The 20,407-nt window shown below is 48.1% G+C and overlaps 1 protein-coding gene across 1 annotated transcript; it reads left to right on the top strand.

The window, feature by feature from the left end:
• The first annotated feature begins 13,556 nt into the window (after positions 1-13,556).
• LOC123131438 (uncharacterized) lies at positions 13,557-16,690 on the top strand. Its single transcript, XM_044551116.1, has 2 exons — positions 13,557-13,916; positions 16,635-16,690. Exons 1-2 carry the CDS (start codon positions 13,611-13,613, stop codon positions 16,647-16,649), a joined length of 321 nt encoding a protein of 106 aa, XP_044407051.1. The 5' UTR covers positions 13,557-13,610; the 3' UTR covers positions 16,650-16,690.
• The last annotated feature ends 3,717 nt before the right edge of the window (positions 16,691-20,407 follow it).

Genomic DNA, 20,407 nt, shown 5'->3' with positions numbered 1-20,407 from the left:
TGATGTGGTACTGCACCGCCGCCGCTGGTCATCAATCCACCAAATCGTTGTGGGCCAGTTATTTAAGTTCGCCCTAACGTACGCAACATGTATATGCTTTAGTTTCCCGGCTGGTGTTTTTTTCTTTTCCTACGGAGTCGTTCTCGTATACCTACTGAAAGTCTGAGACTCGCCACAGTGGAAGTAACTTCAACAGTAACATCGAGTCCAACTCAGCAAATTTACTCATATGACAATGAGTTAATGAGGAGAGAGGTACTTTGAGTAACTTACCTAGTTACTGTAACATCACATGTCATAATACAATATGAGTCTATAACCTAATAAATAAGGCTTTGCATGTTACCATACTTATGTTACTACTCACTATGAAGATAGTAACATAGTCTAGGGATATGTGTATGTTATTAGTGTATGTTATTCTTCATTATGGCTAGTCTGAAATCGACTTATTTAATATAGGCGTAGCTCTCTTCCATACATATCGAGACTAATTGTACGTTTGACGATCGATCAATTTAAAAGGTCCCTACCGTCATGGCTCATGGCTATATATCAACAGAAACGACAGACAACCTCACGGGTGTGCCAAAATAAAAAAAATATCATTTCCCATTTTCTTTTGGGTTGAACAAACTGTGTATGTAGAGAAAAAGCTCTGAATGCAAAGGGTCAAGAAGCTACAAGGTGCAAACAAAAAAAAATCTAAATGCTCCCAATTAAGCAGCCGAGAAGGTTTGTCACGGAACTGGTGCTTGAAGTCTCAGGCTTTAGGTTATCAGTTTCTTGTCATGAATGGAGAAATCCAACATGAGACAAATAACCAAGGCCCTTTGCTAGCTTTCCTATATTCTATACGTCTCTGTACCACCGCTCAGGTTCGCATCGCATGGGTGGAGGAGGCACCATGCTGTCCTCCCACAGCGCCACCGCAACGAACTTGCCGGCGCGCTCACCATGCCGCCACTTGAGTGAGTACACCATGTGCATCGTTTGCTCCCTCAGATCATACAGCCCCACCTCTCTCCCCGTGTCCAGCAAGATCTGCCCATCCCCCACGGCATCGATCTCTATCGGAACAATCAGCCCTGCCGCTGTCTTCGGGGAAAACTCCGGCCAACGCCAGAGCTCTATCACATGCTCCCTTGTCCATCCTTCCTCCCATCCCTCGTCACTGCATTTGTTGTCGACCAGCTCCGGCTTGTTGTTCTTGCTCCATATGGTCATGCTCTCTTTGTGGGCACATGGGTGCGCCACGCAGAGCCGCCCGGCAAGCTCCACCACGAGCATCCTGCAGCTGTCATCGGCGTGTGGCACCGACAACACCTCGAAAGACTCGGTGTGGATGTCAAGGGCCATGATCATGCCGTGCCAACTGTCGGTGCTCTGGTTGTCCTGATCCGACGGCTCGCCTATCCAGTACATCTTGCCATCGACGTAGACCGGCGGCAATTCAAGCCGCACACGGATCGACAATGGTGATGACACTATTCTCCTCACGTCTTCCTTGAGCCGCCACAGGTGGCATTCCATCGGCGCGTTGGATCCATGGCTAGCATTGACCATAGTGACCAGGACATGCTCCTCCATCACCTCGTCGTACCCCATGCCGGTCCTACTGCCAGAAGGAAAGTCCAAGATTATCTCTTTGTCAATCACTGGGTTAAGCACGCGAACATGTTTTGGGTTTTTGGATGATGTGACGAGGAGTAGGCCATGACAAGGCTTGCAGCTCACTACCCTGTGGTCTAGCAGCTTCGGTGACGCGTGGAACAGAGACTCCGTCCTTCTACCCTCTGTGTTAGCGTCTGGGAAGAAAATGCGTAGGGGAGAGCTCCTTCTTGTCCTGGCGTAGTGGTTGTGCTGCTTGACAAAGCGGTCAGACTCGATCATGGCGCGCCATGTCCGACAGACTAGCTTGAGCTGCCCGAGGATGGCCGCTGGCAGACGTTGCAGGGCTACGCACAGGGCACGTGTTGATGCCGACGAGAAGAGGAAGTCCTCGTATGGCCGCCCCGTGGAGACCAGGCTCTCCTCGTACACCATTGCCCTTGTTGTTGCATGGCCGTTCTCGCTGGGCTGGGCGACCAGGCACCCGTCGACGAGGAGGTCCTCAATGGCGCCGGTGGAAGGGGTGTAAGTGCAGAGCTGGTGGACGGGCTTGGAGTCCTTCGTGGATTTGGACCCCTGGCCTGAACATGATGCGGCGGCCACCGTCGGTGAATGCGAGCGGCCTGACCCGGCAAGCCATGAACCGCCTTACCTCCGGCGTCGCCGAGGCCAGGTCAATGCGGAAGCGCAGGTCCCATGCCTCGTTGTCGCGTAACAGCCAGATGTCGTAGCACTTCTGGTCCACGTCGGAGATGGAGGAGAAGAGGCATGCACGCCCCTCAAGCTCCGTGAGGCTGTAATCTCTATAGCGGGGTGCATAGATCACCTCGAATTTCTCATCAGAGAGGGAGAAGGAGATGACATGCTTCTCCTTGAACATGCCCTCTGCCTCAGACATCCAATAAAGGTGACCCTGTGCGGACACGCTCGGCTCGTACGAACTCATGTACCCAGCCTCCTCCGGTAGCTCGGCGTCGCCCGCCGCCGGTCGCCAACAGAATGCATCGTCGACCACGTAGACGTCGCAATCCGCATTGAGATACTCGTTGTAGCGACAGACGCGAACCACCTTGAACCTGCCGCTCACCTCGTCGTAGCCAATCCCGAGGTTGTCGTAGCACTTGGGATCCCTGGCCGCATACCCACCGGGCTGCAGTGGCAACGGTCGGCCCTCCGGGAGCGCTGTCATCTGGCCGGTGGACGGGTTGCAGACGTAGTACACGGCGCCGTCGCCCGCCCTGACAGGCGGATCCTCCTCCTCCATGACCACGAGTCCGCGGCAGGGACGGGTGCCGGCGTTGCGCATGGGGCGGCGTGGGAAGGCCACGAGCGTTGTGCCGTGTGGCTGGTCGGGCGACCACGCGTGCACTTCGGTGACGCCTGCGGAGGGGACCGGGAGGACGAAGAAGCTGGGGCGGTGGTTGGCGGCGCGGAAGTGGCGGTTTGTGAAGTCGTCCGAGGGGGCGAGTGCGGCGGCCCAGGCGCGTGAGAGGCAGCGGCACCGGCCGATGGACCTCGCAGGCAAGCGCATGAAGATGTCCAGCAGGATGTCGTCAGGGATTGCTGCACCTCCTGCGCACGGCATTGGAATCATGGGCGCTTGCTCGCATATATATGCCATGGCCGCCGGAGTAAAAAGGATATGAAAAGCAGTTTGTCTAATTCACATCTAGATGTTTTTTAAGGATGTCACATCTAAGCTCCCACAAATAAAACAGCAACAAGAAAAAAAAAAGCTGAGACAAAAAAAATAGACCACAAATATAGTGGACATCAAATTAGATGTGACATAACTATGTCACATCTAGATGTGTCCTAGACAAACCCTATAACTATACTATGTGAATTTGGGCTACTTCGAGGTATTGGCGTGTCTGGCCACACCAGGAAATCCGCACACTCGCATACGTACGTCCATCGTCTTGTGTATATATGCAGGAAACGCTAGCTAGCTCTTATTCCACATGTATAAGTATAATTATTATCAGAAATGTTAACGCTCACACGTGTGGCATGTTTGCATTTCACCCACACACGTTGATACACGTTGATTCTGTTCTACACAAATCCTAAAGGAATCTGTTAGATTTTCAATGCCATGTGGGTATCATCGTGTGTGTGGGTGTTGGAGAGTTCACCCACACGACCCGCAACACGCGGTGCCAGCTGTGCCGTGTGGGCAAATTAGTTTCTGCCCACACAGTCATCACCTAGTCCACGCGCGTGTGGACGAACTGCTTTTCGCCCACACAACGCTCGTACGTTGTTAGATGGCAACTGCAGTTGCACGTACCTAGCAAATAGGTAAACACACATGGCAACTATGATTCATTGCTAGATAGCAACTGCACTTGTGTGGACGTGCCAATTAGGTAAACATGCATGGCAATTGTGATTAATCATACATGACAACTAGTTAAACACACATGGCAACTATGTGGTTGGACCGCACGTGGCAACTAGTTAATTACACACTTAGACATGACAACTACATTTGCCATCCCAGGTGACTAAAGTTGCCATCCCCTGGAGTAACTAAAGTGTCATCCCACGGGTGCGCCAGGATGTGTGGGCAAATTTGCTTCATGCCACACACGCGGTGTGAGGATGAGTACTACTCCCTCCGTTCCTAAATACTTGTCTTTCTAGGCATTTCAATAAGTGACTACATACGGAGCAAAATGAGTGAATCTACACTTTAAAATATGTCTACATACATCCTTATGTAGTAGTCATTTGAAATGTCTAGAAAGACAAATATTTAGGAACGGAGGGAGTAGTTTGTTGGACGTTGTTAAAAGGGATAGAGGGATTTGGTGAAATCCTTGTGTTATTGCTTGAGGCTCATGGGCGTATATATAGGAGTACATGATCATCTTGGAGTACAAGGCAAGGTAGAATAATATCCTACACTATCCTAGATTTCCTAATAATCACGATACTCAATCCCCCCCCCTCCCCCGCAGTCACAATGGTATCGACGCAGACGGTGAGACTGGAGAAGAATCCGAAGGCAAGCCGACGGACATTCCCCCAATAGTGGTGTGGTCGATGCATCGCGGAAATCGTGGCTGGAGTGGGAACCGACGATCCTCAAGCAACGTGGTAGCCCTTTGTGCCAATGTCGATGTAGCCGAGAGCGTAGGGTAGTGTAGCCGTTGTTGAGGTAGCCATGTGAGGGACGCCGTGGTCGATGTCGAGTCGGGGTGGGCGGTGTTGAGGTAGTCACCGTGGACCGGGAAGAAGAACTGCGGCAGTGGCCTAAGGAGGCGGCGGTGGTGGCTAGGTCAGAGGCGCGACGACGTTGCTCGAAGTAGGCAAGGAATAACCTGACAACATGACGAAGACCGGCGCGTATGGTGGCGTTCCCGCGCCTAGGGAGGCGGCGCGACACATATCACATAAAAGTCGACGCGCGGGGATGACGGAGTAGGCCGCGCGACGCGACGCTACGACCCGAAGGGGTGACGCAGCGGTAGCGCGCGGGTCGGGGCGACGGCGGGGAAGACTTCACGACGGTTGCAGGGACCGCGTGCCACGCTCGCTACGACCCGACGGGGTGACGCGGCGGCAGCGCGAGGGTCATAGCAGCCTCGAGGACGGCCTGGAGCGGACGACCTCGTGGCGGCGGTTGACCGCGGGCGGCACTGCGGCCCGAAGGGGTGACGCAGCGGCAACGCTCAGGTTGGTGCAACCACGGAAACAGCCTCAGGACGGCGCCGGGACCATGTGCCATGACGCTAGACGCAGCGGCGATGCGGATCGGTGCAACCACGGAGAGAACCACGGGGCGACGACGCTGCGGCCCGACAAGATAAACATAGCGGTAGCCCGTTACTTGATCGGTGAAGAGATGCGTGCACTCAATGATGATCTTCATAAAATCCAACACAGGCACGCACGTGCAGTTGATCAGACTGGACAACATGCGTAGGCAGCTGGACGTAGCAGCAGCGTGCAGCCGAAGATGGGTACATGCCGTGCACGGTAGCCGGCTAACACGCGTAGCGAGCAGCTGTAGTTTTTCTTTTTTGAGTATCAATACAGACACAAATGCTCATATACACGCGCATACACTCATTTCTATGAACGCACACACGCACATCCTATCTCTATAAGCACCTCCGTAGTTAACACAAAGTGCACGTGCGCCTATCAATCCATCATGCACACCCTGCATGTTACACAGCCACGCGATGTGGATCCCTGCGCCAACGCGGGCGCTCCAACAGCCACACCACGCGAGGCGCGTGAGTGGTCACTGGACAGGCGGCGAAGGCAAACGGACCATCACAGGATTACGGGACAGCTGTCGTATCAGCAGCGCATGTGAAGCCAAGAGCCAAGAGCCCCCTCTGCCGATCCACTCGAAGACGATGAAGATGCTGATCAAGTAGACGCGTGTTGTAGTCGACAGACGGTGGCAGAAGACGCAAACCTTCTACAGATCGGAGAACCAAAAAAGAAGACCAATCAATCGATTGGCCGGAGAGAAAAATCTCAATCAATTAATCGGTCTAGGGCAGCCGATCAAAAAGGTCGGCGGACGAACCCTAGGCACGAGCGGCGCAGCCCCCGACGGCGGTCATAGAGGCCGACCATCCCGGAGGCGGCACGCGGGTGCGGAAGTGGCGGCGGCGGCAGCAGCTAGGTTTGGTTCGAATAGGCTCTATTACCATGTTAAAAGGGATAGGGGGATTCGGTGAAATCGTTGTTTTATTGCTTGAGCCCTGTGGGTCTATATATATATAAGAGTACACGATCATCTTGGAGTATAGCGCAAGGTAGAATAATATCATACATTATCCTAGCTTTTCTAATAATCACAATACTCAATAGACGTGTGGCACGAAGTAGCTGCGCCCCCACGTGTGGGCAGTTCTAATATTCGCCCACACATGATCCATGTGGGCTGTCTTCCGCTTATGCCACACATGGCGTGTGTGGGCGAATATCTAATATGCCACACATGTGGACGTTATCAGCGTCCACTATTATAGGTTTCCATCCAAACAAACAAAAGAAAAAACATGACGTCACAAGCCAAGCCACATGTATAGAGGTTTTGTCAAAAGTACAAGTCGTATGAGTAGGATTCATACTAGCCAAGCTACCAAAACCACACAGAAAAACCTTGATTTGTGTTATTTGCTAATGGCGGGTCGTCCTGGTCACAAGTCTAGTCGTGAATTTACGCGCGCTTCACATGTGTCGCTGATTTGCACTAATTTTTTGGGTCTGTTGTACGAATGCATGTCGGCTTGGGTTTAAGTTTCATAGGGGATTTACTATATCGTTAGGTAGTATGTGCGTTCACTCTCACTTGTTTATTCTCTTCATCTCTTCAATTGCTAATATATGTAGACCTAAGTTAAGGAGCCACTTCGATCCTTGACCTCAACTTGCGACCACCTTTGAGCTGGTTGGATGTTTCCGAAGAAAGGTAAAACTCATTGAGCTACTTTTTTTGTTGACGGTACATGGTCATCTAACAATTAACAGGCTTGTTCATTGCGTCATTTAACATGGCCGGGTAGGAATTAAGCTGATAGTCTGGACGAGGCGACGGAGTTCACAGGGCGGACATGGCAACGTTGGTCGCATGCACACGGTGACACCAGTGGACCGTAGGGCACGATGGAAGCCGCGCAAGCCCGTCGTGGGGTGTCCATGACTTCCAATTACAGCCTAATCTGGATGTAATTTCTATTTTGGTGTTCTTTGCACTACCTTGACAGATGATAAATAGACCAAAAGTTTTCTTGAAAAAGAAAACTATCTTGCCTTAGATGATATGGTAGGTTGCTTTTATGGTCAGGTTATTTTGTTTCCATAAGCCGGCCAAGTTTATTTCTCTACGTACAGCTGGTGTAGTTGCATTGCTTGTGTGCGAGCCGGGTTTGCATTGCATGGCGTAGTCTAGTCTGTGCGTGCCCTTTTTTTTTACAGACGCTATGCGTCGGATCGGTGAGGACCGGCTCAGCAACCATTGGATCGAAAGCATAACAGTCATCCGATCTCCTGTTCCGCTCATCCCTTTGCAACAAGACTTTTGTTGTGCTCAGGTTCGAAGCCCCCTCCAACAACGGCCCTGTTGTGTTTCGATTCGACAGAACTTGCGTGCATGTCCCTGATGATTTACTCGACAGTGGAACTAATTAATCACATGTCTACGTACGTAATTTCCCATCTACTGGTGGGTGGTTAATTTGTGAACAAGTCAAATCAATGATGCCTGAACTCATGTCATGCAGTAATGAATAAGTGTGCACTTCACAACTATTCTAGAATCATCGGTGTGGATCTCAGTTTACCGTAAAACTAAAATATTTACACCGGACGACTGGTGGTCGACAAGAAATAATCTGGATGGACAAGTCGAACACATTGTGAAAGCACATGCTAGAGACATAAATTAAGCAGCAGGAGTAAGCCCAAAACGGATAATTCAATATTTTTAATATAATCACGGACACAATATCCTGCAAACTGATAGCGAGTATGGCATATATACCACCAGATAAAATGTGACAATGTATATTGTATCTAATGGTACACTTTTTATGGTCCAATTTGTCGTATAAATTGACCTTTATCAATACCTTGTGAATAAGGAATAAGCTAATCAACCTGTGGTTGAGGTGGTTAGGTGGACAGTGGTATCCCCAACCCACCAGGGTTCAAATCCTGGTGCTCGCATTATTCTTGAATTTATTTCAGGATTTCCGGCGATGCGCTTTCAGTGGGAGGAGACGTTCCCCTCGATGACGAGGCGCCTACGGTGACTTTGTAAATCTCAAGATGATATGCCGGCTCAGTCTCTCGGAGGTGCTCATAGGGGTAGGGTGTGCGTGTGTAAGTTCATAGGGATGAGTGTATGCGCGTGTATATGAGCGCTTGTGTTTGTACTGATGCTCAAAAAAAAATAAGGAATAAATTAAAGAAATGATACCCTATACCACTATTGGTCATCTAGAAATCAGGAGGGAGAACCCACATGCCACATGGAACGTGACAACATGAATAAGATCCTACAAATTTGATGGCGTGCTCACTGGTTTCGTTTCCCATAGGAAATACACAATCACCATGGCCGTCGAAACTCGTCAAGTACGTCACATCGTCGGCGTAGATGGCACTTCTTTGCACCCCACCGCACCCAGCCGCGGGCACACACAACGCCTTGCTCCACATTCTCCCCAAAAACAAGGCGCAATCGCCCAAGGTTGTTACCTCCTCCCACCTGAGGGTGAGAGTCTTCTCTTTCGTCGGCTTCTCAACAAGCACAAAAATATGGAAGAAGAAGCGCTTGCGGTAGGTGTTGTCATAAAAACAATGTTTCGTCACCATAGCCAGCTTGCCATGCAGCTCAACGATGTTAGTTGGCGACCTGAAAGGTCGGCTACCAATTTGCATATGCAGCTCGACAGTTACCACCGGCTGGCCATCTTTGTTTACACCTATTTTGAATCTGATCAGGTCCTCCAAGTTGGTGAGGGCATAGAGTTTTCCATTGTAGAATACAATGTCCACAAGCCGTGGCCCATTAAATATTTTGGCCGTCCATCTCTTGGCCGGACAACCAATCCTGCAGATGGCCACACTAGCTCGGGTGGTGATGGTGGCGAGGATGCAGCCACTTGAGGTGGGGGACTCTGAGAATATAACCTTCTCGTACCCGGAGTAGAATGACGTCATGTCCTTTGCGTGGAGAGGCACCTCGGCGCCGGAGAAGAGGTTCACGATCGCAAGCTGTTTGTCATCGCCAAGCGCAGCGACCCAGCCGCCGTCATGCGCTCCCGCAAAGCTCTTGTCGATGAGCGCCTTGGGCAGCGGGAATTGTAGGAATCCGTCGTCCTCGGGGCAGTATACCCTCCTCATGTTGCACTTGTCGTCCCGGCCGTTGTTGAAGATGAGCCATGGCAGGGTGGACAGCCCGGCGTGCCTCGCGGCGATAGCGGCGGCCCGCCATAGCCTGCATACCGCGGCGAAGCGGACGCGGTGGAGCAAGCCTCCGACCTTAACAAAGAGCACATGGAGTAGATCGTCAGGGAGATCTGTCCAGTGCACCGGCGTCGTCATCCACGTAGGCTTCGCTAGGTTTGATTGACTATCATCAACTACAGCCGTACGTACGTACTAATTTTTTGGGTCTGCCCAGTGCACCGGCGGCGGCGGCGGCGGCAACTATATATACGTACGTACTAGGGCTAGGTACCATACACGGGCGTACTGCAATATATATATATATAGGCTTCCCCGTTGCATCGGTGGAGTAGGACACACGAAACTGATTTTCTGTACGTACGTATATATAGTTGCGCCATCGAGGTGTCATCCGTTCTAGTCGTACGTACCTAGGAGTACCTAGCTAGGCGTGCGGGCGTGGAATCCTCATGAGTTGCGCCAACATCTGCTGGCTGACGTCATGCATATGGACGCCAACCTCTCGCCGCGATCGAACCGAAACGCACGCACGTCTTCAAACCGAACCGAACCGAAAAACCAAACCAAACCAACCATAACACACGCACGTTCCAAAAACCTCGTAAGCACCCTTAAAAAAAAACTCGTAAGCGGGTGCTTATTGCATAGGCTATTTAGATACTGGATTTTATCTATTTTACGTGTATTATCGGATTGTCTAACATAGAAAGTGGAGAATGAAATGAACAACTGAGAATGACAAGGTTGAGATACAAACTGAGAATGGCAAGACAAAGAGACTGAAGAAACAGAGCAAGAGATGAAGGAAGAAACTGAACAAAGAGAGACTGAAGAAAGAGGGAAATAGGGAAAAAATGAAGAAAGCAAGAGCAAAGATCGAACAAGGAGACAAATGCTTGAAGAAAAGGACATTGATGATACAAAAAATAACGATTGACGAAAGAAACATTTGAACAGCTGGTTAGTGAATGCCGAGATTCACAAACTGAACTAAATTTGGGATGAGCTAACTGAAAAAAATAAGAATAGAATGAAGGAAAAAATAATGACTAGTGAACAAATAAAGACTACATATATGAATATCAACTTATGTCTCAAACCTAAAGGAGAAAAGTCCACTTTTCGTCCCTCAATTCTTCGATCTGCTCTGTTTTGGTCCCTCAACTCTAAAACAAGACAGATTGCACCACAAACTCTTGAAACCAACCATTTTTCATCCCTGCGCGGTTCGCTACTGAGTCAACCCGGTTTTGACCACAATGTGAATAGTGCTCCGATGAACAGTAAATTAAAAGAAAAGCAAAAATAAAATAAAAAAATCTGAAATTTTATGACATCGAAGATAACTCAGATGCGCAAGGTGCATGCAATTTTTGTCATGTTTGGACGTTCGAGAAGCTCGAGGCAAAAAAAAAGAGTAAATCTACTCTATGATGAACAGTAAATTAAAAAAAGCCAAAAAAAACTGAATTTTTTTGGCATCGAAGATGCTCAGGTGGGCAAGGTGCATGCAAATTGTCGTGCTAAAATGACATCCGAGGGTTTGGAAACCACCCGAAGCGGCATGCACACGCAAGCTATTTTATTTTTTTCCATGAGCTCCTCGGATGTCATTTTAGCATGAAATTTTGCGTGCACCTTGCGCACCTGAGCATCTTCGATGCCAAAAAGATGTAGATTTTTTTTTTTTTTTTGCTATTTTTTTGTATCTACTGTTCATCATAGAGTAGATTTACCTTTTTTTGCCGCAAGCTTCTTGAACGTCCAAACATGACGGAAATTTCCACGCATCTGAGTATCTTCAATGGCATAAAATTTCAGATTTTTTGATTTTTTTTGCATTTTTTTTAATTTACAGTTCATTGGAGCACTATTGATGTCGTGGTCAAAACTGGGTTGACTCGGCGGTGAAACCACGCAGGGATGAAAAATGGCTGGTTTTGAGAGTTTGTGGTGCAATCTGTCCGGTTTTAGAGTTGAGGGATAAAAAATGAGCAAACCAAAGAACTGAGGGACCAAAAGTGGACTTTGATTTCAAATCAAAATAAACTACAGCAACAAATGTTACAAGCTATAAAGGTGCAAACTAACTGAAAATTGCCTGATGGAAAGAAATAGGGAGCGAAGCAGAGGTCCAACTGTGCATCGTTGAAATCAAGCATATGTGCTTACAAAACGAAACTTGCATTGAAAACTCTCTAAAACAAGTAATTGAAAGAAAAAATGAAACTGAGCTGAAATGCAACCGAGAACAGACATCTAGCTATACAAACTAAAAATGACAGTATATTCATGGTAGCTCACTAGCTCTCATCGCTTAAGAAGTACAGGGACATCAGGCCTGTCACTTGACAGAAGATTGCTCACCCAAGTTTCATCATATGGTTGCTCGCACATTCAATGTAGGATCCATGCACATTTTTTATTTCTTTTCTGAGGATATCAGTGCAGGATAGCTGGGTTGTAGTTTACTCAGAATGCTCCATTTATCGTTTTTCAAAATGCTTTCTGTTGCTTCGTACGACAGCATGGTGGTGGTGTCGATTTTGTTGTGTCAGTTAACTAGCGCTGTGGTTGTGATTTCTACAAGGACAAAGCGACTTTTCGTGCGCCCTACTAAATTCATTGATGAGAGTGAAGCAGGGTGTAGATATGTTTAGTTAAGTGTTTACTAGTTCCAGCAGTTTAGATGTTTTGTTGAGGTTTAACTTCAACTTGTTATATATATCGCCCATGTTTAAGAATTCATCCGATTAACCAGTTAACTTGCCAATTGATCCCTACTCGTAGGGTCAGCGAATAGCCAATAGATTGATAAATCAGCCAATTAATTGATTAAATGGCTGATTAACTTGTCGATTAGCCTATTAATCCCATACACGCCAGTCAACCAAGCAGCTACCGGAGGGGGGGGGGGGGGGGGGGGGGGGGGGGGCACAAACAAAATGTGCTGAAATTGTGATATTAATGTGGCATGACCCTGACTGAAAAATGTCAAGCGTAGCAAAGTAGAATACAGAGCAATGGGCCACTCGAACTAACATATCATTCTAGGCAGTCTGGGGCGTTGCCTCGTATGCATTCCTTGTCAGCACGTGTTTTGTGTGTTATCACCCCAAGAGCTCAAGCCTCTCTTATTTTTTATAGCCATCTTGGTTGGCATGCTTGTCCTAGTACTTTCATGTGTTTTGCTCGTTCTTTCTTTTCGGCAACACCTTTGGTTGGGAACTATGTAATAAATGATGTAAAAATAAGTTAGCTTCGATGCATCGTATGGTGCAGAAACTGTGGGTAGTAAAAGCTACCAGTACATATATATAAAACTAAACATCAGCAACTTATGTTGACTCCATTGTATGAACACCAAATCATGGGGGACAAACCCAACCTTGCATGAACACCATATCATGGAGGACAGACCCAAGTTTTTTATTTCACATTCAGTCTTTGGGGCCTCGGAGCAAATGTTGTCATGCTCACCTCCTCCATAACGTATATGCCACCATCGTCACCACATGGTAGCTTAATATCAAAATTCAAAAGGGCAAAGAGGCCTCTATTATGATCATGGCGCACCTCTTATAGAAAACAGAAAGAAGGCCGTGCAACCTTTCTTATCTTATTGGAGCAAGTCATGGTCTAATAATTGCTGCTGGACTAGTTAGCACTTAGCAGAAATGTGTGGAGCAAGCTAGCAGATAAACAACAATTCTCCTCCAGATGGTGGCGGACAGAACCAAATCATAAGAAGATGGTACGTGTTCCAGCTTTTCTTTTAGGAAAGGTGTCACATTTCTTTCTTGACCAGTTAAGTGCATTCTTTTGTTGCTTGTCGAACTGCCACTTCAAATAAAAAACCGTCTTATAGTAAAAAGAGATGAGAAGATGAAGATTAGTACTAGCAGAGAATGATGCCGAGGGTATAGTAGAACCGTCGGCGCTACCAATATATAAGTCTAGACGACTCACTAAGCCTGGACGGAGCTTAATTAGCTTTGCGTCCGTATCATAGACCAAGTTAGCTTACAAGAGAGCGCAAAACATACACCAGCATGACCACGCCCTCGCAATTCCATTCCCAGCCGCTCCCAGTAATCCTACTCCTCCTTTCAGCGGCGACTCACTTGATCGTGGAGGCTGCTGCTGCTGAACAAGATGAGCAGCAGCGGATCACACGTGTGGGTTGCGCCGACAAGTGCGGCAACATAAGCATCCCGTACCCGTTTGGCATGGAGCCAGGCTGCTTCCGTGAGGGCTTCCAGGTCACCTGCAATGACTCCTCGAATCCCCATCGCGCCTACCTTGCCAACAACGGAGTATACCAGCGGATCGTCGAGTATTATGACAGAATTGTCGAGGTAGGCTTTTTCTCTTCTTGCAGATAAAGAAAAATTGAGGTAGATGATAGATAGAGCATGCCAGTGCCTGCCTGTATAGTTTGTTGGCTCTAAGGCTGAAGCTACACACACACGCGATCACCTGGAACACCACACGGAAAATAACTCATTAGATTTTTGTGTCGAGTAACAGCTTAGGGCTTTTCTTTCTCTCCTCTCTTATCAATCCTTGGGAGCCAAGCTCACGGTTACATGCATAACTAACCCATCTACCGAAGCTCGGTCTGATCGTGCTATCCCACGATCTGAGTCTGGCAAGTGACCAAAACAACGAGCAAGAAAAGATGGCTCGACCATGAATTGGCACGTCTCATGCTACATGCAAACAGACCTCAAAGATAAACATGCATGCATGACTCTACTGAAGCACTATGACCCAACAAACACAACACCATGTGCATGACAAGACTAAACAAACCATGGACTATACCTGCAACAAGATTAGAAGTACTCTATGTTAGTATATGTATAGGATAGATAGTTTTAAACTGTATCTATCTCTATCTCTATCTCGTTTTCTTCTCCTCGTTTATCTCCTGTAACCGAACAGACTTGAGATCGATCTCTTGATCTCTCTCTATCTTGTACTCCAAGGCATTGCCACTATATATAAACATGCGGCCCGAGACAAAGGGTTCAACGCTTCCAACCAATCTTACATGGTAATCAGAGCATCCTCCTCTTAGATCGAAGATCGCATCTAGCTACCTCCCCGCGGCCGAGAACATGTCGTCCTCCGCAGCTCTATCGTCCACCATGAGCGCGCTTTCCACCTCCACGTCCTCCACCTTCGCATCATCCAGCAGCAGCAGCAGCTCTGTTCTTCTCGGACCACCACCACAGGAGAAGCTATCAAGGGGAAATTTCCTTCTATGGAAGGCCGTCGTGCTTCCGCAGATTAGAGGCGCACAGATGGAGCATCACCTTGACGGGAAGAGTCCGGAACAACCGGCCACCCTCACCATCACCAAAGATGGCAAAGACGAACAGATCGCCAACCCCGCCCGCACCTTCTGGTATGCACAGCAGCAGCAACTCCAGGGGTATCTAATGGGGTCTCTGTCCCGCGAGATCCTCGCTCAAGTCGCTACCCTCCAGACGCCGGCAGAAGCATGGAGCGCCATCAACGCCATGTTCGCCGCCTAGAGCCAAAGCCAGGCCATCAACACCCGCATCGAGCTCACAAACCTGAAGAAAGGTAACATGTCCATGGCTGAATATCTTGGCAAAATCAAAACCCTTACAGATGAGATCGCATGCTGCACCGGAGTCCCTCTTCCTGATCCCGAGATCGTCTCCAAGATCATGGCTGGACTCGACCTGGACTACAATCCAGTCGTGTCCGCGTTGTCCGCTAGGGTTGAGCCGGTTTCGGTTCAGGAACTGTACAGCCAGCTCTTGAGTTTCGACGCTCTCCTTGCGCTCCTTCACGGCACCAACACCAGACAATCTTCTGTCAACTCGGCGGCTCGCGGGCGCGGACATGGACGCGGTCACCAAGGCCAGGGCCGCAACGGCGGCGGCCGTGGTCGCGGCAACTACCAGGGCGAGGGCGCTCGTCCTGGTGGTGGCAGCAATTCAGGAGGCGGCGGCTACAACAACAACGCAGGAGGCGGCGGCTTCAACAACAACAACAGCCGCCGTGCTTCTTCGAATCGCCGTTCTCGCTGTCAACTGTGCACAATGTTGGGGATATAGCTTATCGGGAACTTATCGGTCGACCCATGATAAGGGGTAAATCGGCCAGTATATCGGCATATCGGCCGATTTATCTTATCGGTCTGACAACGGTAAGCGATAAATCGGCTGATTTATCGGCATATCGGAAGATATCTTGAGCAGTGACTGTGCAAGAAGCCAGGCCATGAGGTCAGGGACTGCTGGCATAGATACGATGAAGACTTTGTCCCCGACGCTCGTCATGTCGCTGCAGCCATCCGTGAAGAAGGAGGAGGAGGAGATGGCGTGTGGTACGTGGACTCGGGTGCTACAGATCATGTCACCAGCGAGTTAGAGCAACTTGCCCTTAGAGAAAGATACCACGGCGGCGACCAAATTCATACCGCGGCTAGCGGTGGAGGTATGGATATTTGTCACATTGGACAACACTAGTAGAAAAAGGGTCAAACGTGAAGCACATTAGTGCCGGTTTGTATTTGAGCCGGCACTAATGTATACATTAGTGCCGGTTCCAACGGCTAGCCGGGCCGCTTTCATTAGTACCGGTTCATGGCGAACCTTTAGCACCGGTTCGTGCCACGAACCGGTACTAATAAGAGTGGTGGCAGGATATTGTCAGAATGGGGCCCCTCCAGCCCCTTTAGTACCGGTTCTTGGCACGAACCGGCACTAAAGGTCGTCCTACATAGACCCTTCGTCCACCAGCACTCTGTTCTTCCCCCTTTCCCCTCTCCCTCTCCTCTGTTCTTCCCTTCTTCCTCTCGAGTTCATCACAAAATTTGCCCAAAATTTGTCAAGATTTGAAGGCCCTCATCCATTCAAATGAGCACAAAGTTTAGCAACTTTGTCCTTTCATCTCTCATTGCTAGATTAGCTCTTGCATTGGTTTATATAGTGATTAATTTGTGAGTTTAGTAATTTGGGAGGATATATATATGTGCTAGTATTTGATTTATATGCAATTTGAGGTCAAAAATAACACTTAGTTTGCATATGTAGGTGTGGTTTACTTAGTGCCTTCTAAATCTCCATCGTAGCCACCGTCGATCGCCCGCACCGTCCCGTTGCCGGCACCACCTTGTGGTGAGCCTCTTGTTCATGAAATTTTATATAAAAATTGATGTTTGTGTGATTTGGATATATAGTTACTCGTATAATTATCTTACCCGTACGTTGTTTGTTACACATATAGTGCCATGGTTTTGATATCCGTCACCGTCGGCCCTAGTCCTTGTTATGATTCGGATGTGGTATGCATATTCTCTTTTAAAACTAGTTGCATTTCGTGTTTATGACAAATTATGCCCATCAAGTTGACATAGAATTTTTTTCTAGGAGGTATGTGAACCGGAAATTCCAACCGACCCTATTGCCGAGAGGTTAAATTTAGTTGAAAGAGAAAACAAGTACTTGAAAGAAAAATTGAAAAGAATTGAGGGGGAGAAGATGGAATTGGAGTTGCATGTTGCCGATGTCGTCGATGATCACAAGATCAAGATGGAGAAAATGCGCTTGAAGATTAGAAAGATTAGAAAATATGCCATCGATAGTGAGGCTTGGTATCATTATGCTGTTGGATCCATTGTTACCTTAGTTGCGATCTTGATCATATTTGTTGTTGCATTTAAATGCTTTAGCTAGAGAGTTATTTGTTTGTTGGATTTAAGTGCTGTATGAACTTTATGTATGAACTTGTATTAATTGTATGAACCTGTATTAATTTGGTCTATTCGGTGTTGTGTAATGAAGATGAGCCGGCAATGGATGTACGATGACCGATGCTCTCCCCAGTTCGTTGAGGGCGTGCATACTTTTCTGCTTGCGGCTGAGGCAAACAAGCGGGCGGATGGTTTTATGCCTTGTCCATGTGCTCGCTGTAAGAATGGTCACAATTACTCTACGTCAAGAACCATTCACGTCCACTTGTTTAAGTCCGGTTTCATGCCCCATTATAATGTTTGGACCAAGCACGGAGAAAGAGGGGTTATGATGGAAGACAATGAAGAAGAAGAGGACGACGACAGCTATCCTGGCCATGGGTTTCCTGAATACGATGATACAACAATGGGGGAAGAAGCTGAGCCGGTAATGCAGGAAGAAGCTGAGCCGGCAATGCGGGAAGAAGCTGAAGAAGAGGCATCAGATGAGCCCGTTGATGATCTAGGTCGGGCCATTGCCGATGCAAAGAGAAACTGCGCAAGTGATTTGGAGAAGAAGAAGTTGCAGCGCATGTTAGAGGATCACAAAAAATTGTTGTACCCGAATTGCGTAGGTGACAAGAAAAAGCTGGGCACCACACTGGATTTGCTGCAATGGAAGGCAGAGAATGGTGTATCTGACAAGGGATTTGGAAAGTTGCTGGTAATGATAAAGGATATGCTTCCAAAGGATAACGAATTGCCCGAGAGTACATACGAAGCAAAGAAGGCTATCTGCCCTCTAGGGTTAGAGGTGCAGAAGATATATGCATGCCCTAATGATTGCATCCTCTACCGCGGTGAGTATGAGGATTTGAACGCTTGCCCGGTATGTGGTGCATTGCGCTATAAGATCTGCCGCGATGACCCTGGTGATGTCGAGGGCCGGCGTCCCAGGAAGAAGATTCCTGCCAAGGTGATGTGGTATGCTCCTATAATATCACGGTTGAAACGTTTGTTCCAAAACAAAGAGCATGCCAAGGCGATGCGATGGCACAGAGAAGACCGTAAGAAAGACGGAAAGTTGAGAGTACCCGCTGACGGGTCGCAGTGGAGAAAAATCGAAAGAAAGTACGGGAAGGAGTTTGCAGATGACGCAAGGAGCGTATGGTTTGGTCTAAGCGCAGATGGCATTAATCCTTTTGGGGAGCAGAGCAGCAACCATAGCACCTGGCCTGTGACTCTATATTTGTATAACCTTCCTTCTTGGTTGTGCATGAAGCGGAAGTTCATTATGATGCCAGTGCTCATCCAAGGCCCTAAGCAACCCGACAACGACATTGATGTGTACCTAAGGCCATTAGTTGAAGAACTCTTACAACTGTGGAATGGAACAGGTGTACGTGCGTGGGATGAGCACATGGGGGAAGAATTTGACCCAAAGGCATTGCTGTTCGTGACCATCAATGATTGGCCTGCTCTCAGTAACCTTTCAGGACAGACAAACAAGGGATACCGCGCATGCACGCACTATTTGGACGATACCAACAGTATATATTTGGCTAATAAGAATGTGTACCTTGGACATCGTCGATTTCTTCCGAGCAGGCATCCCGTAAGAAAGAAAGGCAATCATTTCAAAGGTGAGGCGGATCACCGGACGAAGCCTCGCCACCGTACTGGTGCTGATGTACATGATATGGTCAAGGATTTGAAGGTGGTCTTTGGAAAGGGTCCTGGTGGACAACCTGTTCCGAATGACGCTGACGGACGCTCACCCATGTGGAAGAAGAAATCTATATTTTGGGACCTGCCCTATTGGAAAGACCTCGAGGTCCGCTCCGCAATCGATGTGATGCACGTGACGAAGAATCTTTGTGTGACCCTGCTTGGCTTCTTGGGCGTGTATGGGAAGACAAAAGATACACCTGAGGCACGGGAGGACCAGCAACGTATGCACGGAAAAGACGGCATACATCAGGGTCATGCAAGCTACGCTCTTACCAAAGAAGAGAAGGAAATCTTCTTTGAATGCCTGCTCAGTATTAAGGTACCGTCTGGCTTCTCGTCGAATATAAAGGGAATAATAAACATGGCAGAGAAAAAGTTCTAGAACCTAAAGTCTCATGACTGCCACGTGATTATGACGCAACTGCTTCTGGTTGCATTGAGGGGGCTTCTACCGGAAAACGTTCGATTAGCCATTGTGAAGCTATGTGCATTTCTCAATGCAATCTCTCAGAAGGTAATCGATCCAGAAATCATACCAAGGTTACAGAATGATTTGGTGCAATGTCTTGTCAGTTTCGAGTTGGTGTTCGCACCATCCTTCTTCAACATCATGACGCACGTCCTAGTTCACCTATGCGAAGAGATTAACGTTTTGGGTCCTATATTTCTACACAATATGTTCCCCTTTGAGAGGTTCATGGGAGTCTTAAAGAAATATGTTCATAACCGTGCTAGGCCAGAAGGAAGCATCTCCAAGGGCCGTCAAAATGAGGAGGTCATTGAGTTTTGTATTGACTTTATTCCTGACCTTAAGCCGATTGGTGTTCCTGAATCGCGGCATAAGGGCAGACTGGATGGAAAATGCATGCTAGGAGGGGAACAAATAATATGTATGGACAGACATTCTCTCACTGAAGCACACTACACAGTTCTACAAAATTCCGCCTTGGTGGCTCCATATATGGATGAACACAAGAATTTGCTACGCTCCAAACACCCGGAGCGGTCTGATGACTGGATTAGTTTCGCCAGCTGGTTGCAAGCACGTACCATGCATGACACCTCTATTGAAGATGACCTGTACTTGCTGTCCCAGTTACCATTTTCGAATATAATGACTTTCAAAGGGTAAGAGATAAATGGTAATACATTTTACACGATCGCCCAAGATAAGAAGAGCACCAACCAAAACAGTGGTTTCCGCTTTGATGCAGAAACCAAGACGGGAAAGGAAACATATTATGGTTATATACAGGACATATGGGAACTTGACTATCGACGTGGTTTGAAGGTCCCTTTGTTTCGGTGCAAATGGGTCAATATGACACGAGGCGGGGTAACGGAAGACCCGCAGTACGGAATGACAACAGTGGACCTCAACAATCTTGCGTATGCAGACGAACC

The sequence above is a fragment of the Triticum aestivum genome, chromosome 6A (assembly GCF_018294505.1).
Source record: "Triticum aestivum cultivar Chinese Spring chromosome 6A, IWGSC CS RefSeq v2.1, whole genome shotgun sequence".
NCBI lineage: Eukaryota > Viridiplantae > Streptophyta > Magnoliopsida > Poales > Poaceae > Triticum > Triticum aestivum.
The sequence above is the reverse complement of the archived record's forward strand: the minus strand, read 5'-3'. Positions and strand labels throughout refer to the sequence as shown.

Bases quoted from the DNA above. Each gene is read 5' to 3' on its own strand.
- LOC123131438 (XM_044551116.1), top strand. From the start codon at position 13,611: ATGACCACGCCCTCGCAATTCCATTCCCAGCCGCTCCCAGTAATCCTA.